This window comes from Sceloporus undulatus, chromosome 2 (genome assembly GCF_019175285.1).
Source record: "Sceloporus undulatus isolate JIND9_A2432 ecotype Alabama chromosome 2, SceUnd_v1.1, whole genome shotgun sequence".
Taxonomy (NCBI): domain Eukaryota; kingdom Metazoa; phylum Chordata; class Lepidosauria; order Squamata; family Phrynosomatidae; genus Sceloporus; species Sceloporus undulatus.
In genome coordinates this window covers 333840156-333851289 of record NC_056523.1, presented here as the reverse complement: position 1 = coordinate 333851289, position 11134 = coordinate 333840156, and the positions used below count along the sequence as shown (strand labels likewise).

The 11134-nt window shown below is 45.8% G+C and overlaps 1 protein-coding gene across 1 annotated transcript; it reads left to right on the top strand.

Moving 5' to 3' along the window:
* The first annotated feature begins 295 nt into the window (after window positions 1–295).
* On the top strand, window positions 296–7874 carry LOC121922778 (zinc finger protein 135-like). Its single transcript, XM_042452574.1, has 3 exons — window positions 296–482; window positions 4392–5428; window positions 7522–7874. The coding sequence occupies exons 1-3, from the start codon at window positions 471–473 to the stop codon at window positions 7697–7699; spliced, it is 1227 nt and encodes a 408-aa protein (XP_042308508.1). The 5' UTR covers window positions 296–470; the 3' UTR covers window positions 7700–7874.
* Window positions 7875–11134: the final 3260 nt, after the last annotated feature.

Here is an 11134-nt window from a genome sequence, read left to right as displayed (position 1 = left end):
GGACATCTTCCTTCCTGGTAGGCAGTGAGGGCAGCAGCGGCTTCAGGGGCTAAGACTGAGCATGCTCGGAGGCGGACATCTTTCTTCCTGGCAGACAATGAGGGCAGTAGGGGCTTCAGGGGCTGAGACTGAGCATGCTCAGAGGTGGACATCTTCCTTCCTGGTAGGCAGTGAGGGCAGCAGCGGCTTCAGGGGCTGAGACTGAGCATGCTCAGAGGCGGACATCTTTCTTCCTGGCAGACAATGAGGGCAGTAGGGGCTTCAGGGGCTGAGACTGAGCATGCGTAGTGCTTCTAGGCCTATCCTCTATCTTCTCTTTTATCATCTGGTGTTTGGCCTTCTTTGAGGGGATCCCTGAGGAGAGAAGAGGAAGGAAAAGACTTTGCTGGGGCTCCAAGGCACTGGGTCCCCTTTCCTTCCTTCCTTCCTTCCTTCCTTGGTCTGAGGAGACTTTGAGAAGGAGGCCAAAAATGGAGGACAAGGTAAGGAGCTGGACTCAAGAGGGAAGCCTCTGCATTGGAAATAGAGAGGGCTGTCTGTGTATCTACACTCTGTGTGTGTGATATATATATATATATGTACTATATGGTATGTGTGTCCTTATGGGAGGGAATAGAGGGAAGGTACTCTCTGTGTTTGTGTTTACACACATATATACGTCTAACATTGTGTGTGTGTGTGTGTGTATACTATAGACGTGGCGGCCCTGCCTTGCTGTGTCTCCCTCGAGGGAGGCAGGCCTCCTTCCCTGGCCCTCCGCTCTTCGGGGAAGAACCTCCTTCAGCGGAGCGGAGCCAGAGAAGGGACAACGGCCTCCCAGAGACCGAGAGGAAGAATCTGGGCCCATCTGCTGCTGGGTCTTGGGGTCACCATCAGCAATGATGGTGATGACGACGCTCTCCTCCTTGATCCCATTTTACAAACTGAGATTTTAAGGAGGGGGCCTGTATTTTAACCCGCCTCGATCCCCAAAAAGGAAGACATCTTTCATGATCGTTATATGACTATTAAATGGAAAGAGAAAGAACACATTTCCACCCTGTTTAGTTTCACAAGGTTGACCTTCCTCTGTGTAGAGATATTGCTCCCCAATGATTCCCTATCAGCAGATATTCCCTAATGACTCCCTTTTGTTGAGACAATGGATTTGAAAAGAGACTGATTGAGACAAGGTGCTAGAAAAGGCTTTCTCTATAAATGCTAAACAGGGCAACAAACAATATATATATATATACCCATACATACAAAGGATAGAAAATAAAGCATCATAGTAATGGCACACATAATAACAACAAATAGCAAATAATAATACAACATCTAGAATACACTCCAATAGCAGAGGAAGAATGCAACAGACAAGAAGGCGGAGAGCAGCAGAGCCAGCAAAAGAGGGAGAGAGAGGGCTGACTGCAAAGCTGGCCTTAGTAAGGCTCAGCAGTTGAGGAGAGCTCTGTCTTCTTTCTCCCAGTCGCTCTGCATTAACCCTGCAATGGCTCATCTGCAGAGCTTGATACTATTCCAACACCCTTGACTTCCTTTTCTCCAGGTTCATAGCATCAGGAGGTTCCTCCTAACCTTGGAGTCTCTTTTCCTGGAGCTTCCATCCATTGCTCCATTGTCCCTTATTCTCTGGAGCAGAAGAAAACAAGCTAGCTCCATCCTCAATATGAAACCCTTCAAATACTTAAAGAGGCCTATCCTATCCCCTCTTAACCTTCTCTTCTCCAGGATAAACATCCCCAGCATCTCCCTAAGCTTTTCCTCATAGGGCTTCATTGTTTGCAGACCCTTCCACCATTTTGGTGGCCTTCCTTTGGACACATGGCTCCAGTTTCTGTGATATGATAGTCCTCTCAGTATTTGAAGGGATCTCACATCGAGGATGGAGCAAGCTTGTTTTGTGCTCCTCCAGAGACTACTAGAACATGGAACAGTGGCTGCAAGGGACAGGAACAGAGATTTCGCCTCAACATTAGGAGGAACCTCCTGAGAGTAAGGGCTCTTGGTCAGCGAAAGATGCTCCCTTGGATTTTGGTGGAACCTCCTGCCTTGGAGGACTTTAATGCCCCATTCATACTGAGCTATTTGTGCTGGATGGAGCCAAGTAGATCCGGATGCCCTCCCCCCAAATCTCTCTGGAAGCAAGTGCCCACTATTTGCGCATAGTCTGCCCAAAATACCTTCTAAGAAATAAACAAGAGAGAGAAAGCTGCCTGGTGTGAGAGGGAGGCTTGTTCCGTCCCCTGCCCTCCCTCTGCCCTGCCCTGAATTGACCCTTCATCCTGCTCCTTCCTTCTCCTCCTCCTGCTCCATTACAGATTCCCCTCCATGGCCCCCTTCTTCCCCCCGCCCCCCGGCTCCTTCATCCTCTTTCTCCTCCTCTTGGCACCCTTTCTCCAGTTTCCCCCCTGCCCTGCCTCTGACTGCCCTTTGGATCCCCCGTCAGTCACCCCAATTGCCCTTTGCATCCTGTCACCCCAATTGCCCTTTTCTGCATCCCTCCTCCTCCTCCTCCTCCTTCACCCCAATGAAGGGGAGGGAATGCTCTGCCCACTGCCCTCCCTCTGACCTAAATCCCTCCCCTGAACTTGCCCCGATCATCATCGGGGGCAAGTTCATATTTGTAGAACCCATTTCCCCCCCAAAGATACGGCTTTTACTCCGATTCCAAATGACCTGCGCTAAGTGGCATTTGCCCCAAAATGGTTGTGCAAGCCTCTGATTCGCTTGTGGGAGATTCGGGGCAAATATGAACTTCACATGCATAATTCAGTTCCTGATCCGGGGTAAAAGGTAGTCTGAATGGCCCCTAAGCAGAGGCTGAATATACACCTTGGACTGGATTGAATTTATCAGGGGAATAGACAGATCTGTGGACCACAAAGGGGCAAATTGGAGAGGGATCTGGTGCTAGAACTTGCCTCCATCTTGACGATATTTTTGCTGATGTTTACAGCCATGAGTTTTTAATGTTTTTAATGACTTGCGGAGTGAGTTTGTTAAAGGACAAAGCAAGATGGATGGATGGTGGGCCAGTCATTTCCATGTTAACCAGTCTATGCTCTGATCTTTCTTAATTAAATTGCAATGCTGCAAAATGTAGTCCAAGATCAGGCATTGCTATCCCCCTTTTTGGGAAGAGAGGTGTCCTATGGGTTTCCTGGATCTGGGCCTCAGATGGTTAAAAGCAAATGTACTGATGAGGTTTTATCAAGTGAATTGATTTCTTTAACTCAGAAATTAACTGAAAATAATATTCGTATATGTTCCTTTTTCTTCATTCAGATCATTTATCCATGGTTTCCATTCTTGTTCGATTTTTTTTATCAATCTCTTATTTATATAGCAAGTCTATTTCCATACAATCATACATTTTTAATATCCACATATCTATATCTGGGATTTGTTCTGTTTGCAGAGTTGATAGCTGCAACCATTCTTTTTTATGCTTCTGTTTTGCTAATCTAGGTAGCAATTTAGAGTTCCTATTAATGTTTGCATAGACGCAGGCTTTTGTTTATTGCAGTTAGTTTGAACTGAGTGTAGGTCTCATTAGTTTTTAATCTGTCTGAGTTTGGGGTCTTCTTGTGGGAGCGGCTTACAGTTATTATTTCTAATAGACAGTTCCCTGCCCTCAGGCTTACAATTTAAAAAGACATGAAACAAGAGGAGAAGAAAGGGATGATGGTTGGGAAGAAGGGGATCAAGTCCAGCAGTTATTCTCTCCCTCTGAGGCTTGGACCAAGGCAGATGGAGGGAGGGAGAGCTCCTCTTCTTAATCGAGGCCAGTCAAAGCATCCCCATTTTGACAGATGGACACCCAGCCTGTGTTTAAAGACCTCCAAACATGGAAACTCCCCCAAAACCGCTGAAGAATGAGTGTTCCACTGTTGAACAGCCCTGACTCTCATAAAGTTCCTCCTAATATTGAGGTGGGATCTCTATTCCTGCAGCTTGCAACCATTGTTCTGGGTCCTATTCTCTGGAGCAACAGAAAATAAGCATGCTCCCTCCTCAATGTGACATCCCTTCAAATACTTGAACAGGGCTAACATATCACCCCATAACCATCTCTTCTCCAGGCTAAACATCCCCAGCTACCTAGGTCTTTCCTCGTAATGCATAGTTTCAAGACTCTTCGCCATTTTAGTCACCCTTTTCTAGACATCCTCCAATTTGTCAACACCTTTTTGAATTGTGGTGCCCAGAACAATGTGATCACCAGCATTTGGATCAGGCTTCCTTGCAAGGTGGCCAAGGTTGCATTAGGACAATGTTATTTATTTTAAGTATGTCTACCCCGCTCTTTAGCGACTATGACTCTCAGAATGGATTACATAGTCATTATATTTATTTATCTCCCACCCACCCACCCTTGCCCCCAATAACAGGACTCCCATATTGGACATCAGCCTCCCCATCAAAGGACCCACACAGGAGAGAAGCCACATGGATGCATGGAACCTGAAAAGAGCATCAGAGATAGAAAGGCCTGCACTGTACTCCAAAGAACTCACAGAGGAGAGAAGCCCTATAAATGCATGGAGTGTGGAAAGAGTTTCAGCCGGAGTGGACATCTAAATTCACATCAAAGGACCCACACAGGAGAGAAGCCCTATAAATGCATGGAATGTGGAAAGAGCTTCAGCGAGACTGGAAATCTAAACTCACATCAAAAAACTCATACGGGGGACAAGCCCTATAAATGCATGGAATGTGGAAAGAGCTTCCGTGAGAATGGAAATCTAAACATACATCAGAGGACCCACACAGGAGAGAAGCCCTATAAATGCATGCAATGTGGAATGAGCTTCAGTGAGAGTGGACATCTAAACAGACATCAAAGGGCTCATACGGGGGAGAAGCCCTATAAATGCATGCAATGTGGAAAGAGTTTCAGTCAAAGTGGAGATCTAAACTCACATCAAAGGACCCACACAGGAGAGAAGCCATATAAATGCATGTACTGTGGAAAGACCTTCAGTCAGAGTGCAAGTCTAAACAGACATCAAAGGACCCACATAGGGGATAAGCCATATAAATGCATGGAATGTGGAAACAGCTTCAATGAAAGTGGAAAACTAAACAGACATCAAAGGACGCACACAGGGGAGAAACCCTATAAATGCATGGAATGTGGAAAGAGCTTCAGTGAAAGTGCAAGTCTAAACATACATCTAATGACGCACAGAGGGGAGAAGCCATATACATGCATGGAATGTGGAAAGACCTTCTGTCAGATTGGAAGACTAAACAGACATCGAAAGATCCACACAGGGGAGAAGCCATATAAGTGCATGGAATGTGGAAACAGTTACCATGAGATGGGAAAACTAAACAGACATCAAAAGACTCATACAGAGGAGAAGCCATATAAATGCATCGAATGTGGAAAGAGCTTCAGTCAAAGTGCATGTCTAAACAAACATAATAAATAAATAAAATAAAAGTTTTATTTATATACCGCGCCTTCCTTGGATCAGGGCGGTTTACATACATTATACATTATACATACAATAGGTTAAAAACAAGTCAGAGCATTGTACAATAAAAATAAAAACAACAAGCCCCATTAGCCCATCCTCATGGCCACGGAAGAGGAGGGAGGCCCTTAGGATTTTTATGGGGAGAACGCTTGCTGGAATAAAAAGGTCTTCAGATCCTTTTTAAATTGGGCCAGGGAGGTAGTCGAGCGGAGCTCGGCGGGCAGCGTGTTCCAAAGGGCTGGGGCGGCGATGGAAAAGGTCCGCCTTGTGACGGAAGAGAGCCTAGCGCCCGGCACCTTCAGTAATAGCTGCCCGGATGTTCTGAGGGTGCGGGACGGAATATACGGGGAGAGGCGGTCCTTCAGGTATCCTGGGCCCAAGCCATTTAGGGCTTTATAGGTCATCACCAACGCCTTATATTGGGCCCGGAAGCGAATAGGCAGCCAATGCAGATCTTTAAGCACCGGTGTAATATGGCTGGCCCTGGAAGTTCCAGTGACCAGCCTGGCTGCCATATTCTGTACCATTTGTAGCTTCCGGGTTTGGTATAAGGGTTGCCCCATGTAGAGTGCGTTGCAGAAATCCAATCTCGAGGTTACCAGAGCATGTACTACCGTTTCAAGGTCTCTCTGGGCCAGGTATGGGCGCAGCTGGCGAATAAGTCGAAGCTGATAACAGGTGTTCTTGACCGTCGCGTTCACCTGAGCAGTCAGGTGAAGCGACGAGTCAAGAAGCACCCCCAGACTGTGCACGGAGTCCTTCACAGGGAGCGTGACCCCGTTCAGGACAGGTGGAACTACCACCATTCCTGGACCAGGGGAACCTATCACAAGTACCTCCGTTTTCTCTGGATTCAGCTTGAGTCGGTTTTCCCTCATCCAGCCCATTACTGATTCCAGACAGGCCACGAGAGGAGAGACCCCATCCCCAGTCACTGCATCAGTCGGAGACATAGAGAAAATGATTTGGGTGTCATCAGCGTATTGATAACCCCGCGCCCCATGTCTCCGGATGATCTCTCCCAGCGGTTTCATGTAAATGTTAAATAGCATGGGAGACAGAATGGCTCCTTGAGGGACCCCAGTTATAAGGGCCCTCTCATCGGAGCACACGTCTCCCAGCTGCACCATCTGGGACCTCCCAGAGAGGTAGGACCGGAACCACTGGAGCGCAGTGCCCCCGATTCCCACCTCTGCCAGGCGTCCCAGAAGGATACCATGGTCTATGGTATCGAAAGCCGCTGAGATGTCCAAGAGCACCAACAGGGACACGCTTCCCCTGTCGATGCCCAGACGGAGATCATCGACCAAGGCGACCATGGCCGTCTCAACCCCGTAACCCGCCCGGAAGCCAGTTTGAAATGGGTCCAGATAATCCGTTTCATCCAAGACCGCCTGAAGCTGGATTGCAACCGCCCTCTCGATCACCTTCCCCAAAAATGGCAGCAGCGAAACTGGCCGATAATTGTTATGTACCAGGGGGTCGAGGGAGGGCTTTTTTAATAAAGGTTTTACTATGGCCAATTTTAGTTCAGATGGAAATTGCCCTTCCCTCAAAGATGTGTTAATAATCCGGCGTAGCAATAAAGTTACCGCCGGTCCCCCCTGGGCCGCTAGCCATGAGGGACAGGGATCGAGAGAGCAGGTTGTCTTCCGAACACTTCCGAGGATCTTGTCCACATCATCGGTACTTACCAACTCAAACCGATCCAGTTTAATGGAGTCCACGGAGGCTCTGGATGCCTCTACTCTAGATTCTGCTTGAATGTTGGCGTTCAGACCTTCGCTTATCCGAGAGGTTTTATCCACGAAGAAGTTATTAAATTGGTCGCAGCAGGCCTTAGAAGGTTCAAGAATCTGGTTCGGGGCAGGAGGGAGCTGAGTTAGCTCCCTCACCACCCTGAACAACTCTGCTGGACGCGACTCCGCGGACGCGACACGAGCACCATAGAACGAGTTCTTAGCTGCTCGTATCGCCTCTCCGTAGTCCTCTAACAGTTGGTCTAGGAGAGCCTTGTCGTCTAAGCGAAGGTGTTTCAAAAGACCCACACAGGGGAGAAGCCATATCAATGTATGGAATGTGGAAAGAGCTTCCGTCGGAGTGGACATCTAAACAGACATCACAGGACCCACATGGGGCAGAAGCCGCCTTCAGCCAGCAGGGCAGTTAGTGTCAGTTCTGAAGGTCTATTGACCATCTCTTCTATTTGCTGAACAAACATAAAGCCTTTAAAAATTATCTATTGGGACCAAGGGGAATGTTTACTATGATATATGTTGTATGTTTCTTTAAGTCTTTCATCCTCTCTCTTCATTCACCTGTTCTGTGTTATTGTGTTCCTATAAATCATTATGTGATCTTGGGAGTGGTGGGAGTTGTTTGGAAAGAGACTGACTTTGTGTGTGAGTATTCTGAAGCTCCAGCATTCCAGAAGATACTGTCTTTTTGAATAAAATGTATTTATCTGTTTGAGAAACTTGACGGAGCATTCTTCACAACATTACAGCGGGAGCAATCCTGAGAGTTTCATAACATTTCTCAAAGCTGGCAGGATTAGGGAGAGAAAGTGTTAGTTTCCAGGCATCCATTGATTGCCATCCAAAGGTCTTTTCATGGGATCCTGTAAGGTCCGAAGGGGGCCAGGTAAAAGGTTTGGAAGTAAGACAGAGGTGGGTTTGGGAGAGACAGAGATGCATTCCTCCTCTCGGTCCTCGAAGGGTGAAAGAGGCCGGTGGGAAACCAGCTGGGGCCTTTCCTGATATGAGCTAAAAGAGGAGGATCCAGGAGGTTAGTCAGCCATTTGGAAAAATTAGTCTCTGCATCCTCCTGTTCCTCTTTAGTTAGATAGTCTGACCCATGTTTTTGCTGCTCTGCTGACGAAAGTTAAACTCCAACAAGTTTTACTCTCATGCCTGCATATTTTAGTCTTATCTTTAAAAGGGTTAACAGCCTGGCAAACTAAAATTGCACCCCGCATTTTGATTGGGTTATGGGCCCAGAAGAGGTCCCAGACTAGTTCCCAGAAGGGGTCCCAGCTTGGACTGAGGGAAGCCTCAGAAGAGGTCCCAGAGTAGTTTAAACTGCTTCTCCTGAAGATACTTACTTCAAGAAAAATGGTTTTTCACCACTCAGACAATAAAGAATGGCTTCAACTATAAAGTGCTGTTTCTATTTATTAAAAGCCACAGCCTGAATCTAATCCAAACCAAGATGTCTGTGCAGATTTATTTGTAGAAGAAGAGGAAGACTCCCACCAGCAACCAAAGCAAGTGGAGTTCTTCCGTCCTCCAAGACTCTTGCATCCAGAAAGAGCTTCACCTGCAATGCAGCAGCCTTGGTGAGCAAGAAGCAGAGCCAGGTATCCAAATCCAGGTGAGAAGAACGCTCCAATAAAGGTATGCCACCTGACAGATTCTCTTATCAAGGCACAGAAGACTTAATTCCCAAACCCTCTGATTGGAAAAAGATAAAGGGAATGCCAAAGACAGATCCTGAGAAGTGGGTGCAAGCTGTTAGTGTGGAAATGTGGAAATGTGTGGAAATGTTTTTATAAACAAGACAGGGACTTTGTCTGAATTGCCAGAAGGAAAAAGAGGAATTGGCTGTAGATGGGTCTTTACCACAAAGCTAGATGCAAAAGGTTGGATTCAGAGGTACAAAGCAAGACTTGTTGCTAAAGGCAATACTGAAAACAAGTTTTGGTGGAGTAGTTACTCATGCAACCATCAGGACTCTCCTAGCTGTTGCAGCTTACAAGAAAATGAATATTCAACACCTGGATGTTTGCACAGCTTCTGTATATGGAGATCTCACTGAACAACTTTATATGGAGTGACCACCAGGATTGCAAACATCTTGGTAATGCTAATTGCAAAAGAGCATTTATGGTTTAAAGCAAGCCACCAGAAAGTGAATCAGCTTCTTGCCAAAGAGGGATTCACTCCAGTCACTGTTGACAGATGTGTATACAAGCGATTCAGAAGCAATAAATGGACTTACATCAAAAGTTATGTGGATGATCTGATCCTGTGCAGTGAGGACAAAGCAGATAGTGAACAGATAATCCAAAATCTCAAGAAAGAGATTGATGTCAAGAATTTAGGAGACATCTCACACTAAATAGAAAAAGGCAGGGATGGAAGTTTCTTCCTGAATGAAAAACAGAAGATACTGGATCTTCTGGACTGTCTTGGCCTGAAAGATGCAAATGTTATGCCAACTCCAATGGAAGTAGGATTCTTAAAGGACGTTAAGAAGTCCAAACCTTTGACAAATGGAGACAAGTATAGGACTGCAGTTGGAAAACTCCCAGGTCTGGCATAGCAAATGTTGTTGGCATCCTATGCAGAATGGTCAATTCTCCTACAGAAAGAGATTTTACTACATTAAAGAGAGTTGCCAAATACTTAAAAGGAACATCAGATACAAACAGATGCTGCCAGCCTGTCAGCATCCATTTCTGACCGCTTATGTGGATGCAGACTGGGCTACAGATCTGGCAGAAAGAAAGTCTACCACCGGAAACCTAATCTTTTATGGTGGAGGAGCTGTAAGTCAGACAAATAAGAAGCAATCTACAATTATGGATTCTTCTGCTGGAGCTGAGATCATTTCATTGAAAGCAGCATGTGACGAGATCAAATGGCTGCATAACTTACTCATGGACTTTGGGAATCACAGAACCCAAACCATCCGTTCTGATGCAAGATAATCAGAGCTGCATCAAGATTTCTGAAAGTGAAAAGCCACTTAAGAAGGACGTTGACACTGCATTACACAAAGTGCAAGGGATGTGCAAAAGTGGACGTCTCCAACTAGAATCCTGCAACACCAAAGTGATGATTACGGACATCCTCACTAAACCTCTACCAAAAGATGGTTTCCAGAGGCTGCGTGAAGGACTGGAGATCTTCAACGTCGGTCCAGGAGAATGAGAAGGGGATTGTTGGGGTATATTTGCCTTCTCCTGTCTCTCTCTAGTTAGGAAGGGACCCCTCCTCACTCTCGTTCTCTCTCTCTCTTGGACTCAATTTTAACTGACCCTCCAAAGATTGGAAAGGGCCAAAGAGGCGGTGAGTAAGCTGTAAATCTACACGGCGCTGTACAAAACCAGGTAAAATCAAGAATATACTGTAGAAGCCTGCCTATGGCGTACAATCTAAAAGTTAAAGCAACAAATTTAACTTTTAAAGTTAAAGCAACAAATGTAATATTCACCTCTGAGTGAGCTTCAGAGTCCCTTCTCTCTTGCTTTATTAATGCCAGTTAGATGAGTGTTTAGTTTATTGTGTAAATATTTACTAAGGTCATTCTTGTTTGTTTTTTAAACTACAAACTGTAAGTCTGTCATTTTGGGGTTAATCTTTATTCTTTGGGAAAGCAGATTAAAATAGACTATATTTGCCCATAGACTAAAATAGACTCACGTTTTTGGTGCTCTGCTAATGAAAGTGGAACTCTAACAAGTTAACTTTCATACCTGCATATTTTAGTTTACCCTTAAAAGGATTAAAAACCTGGGAAACTAAAATTGCACCCCACAGAATCATTGGGGAATTTTTGTCCATAGAGAATCATTGAAGAATATTTCACCATAGAGGACCCATACTTGCCTATAGACAATACTGGGGAATACTTGTCCATAGGGA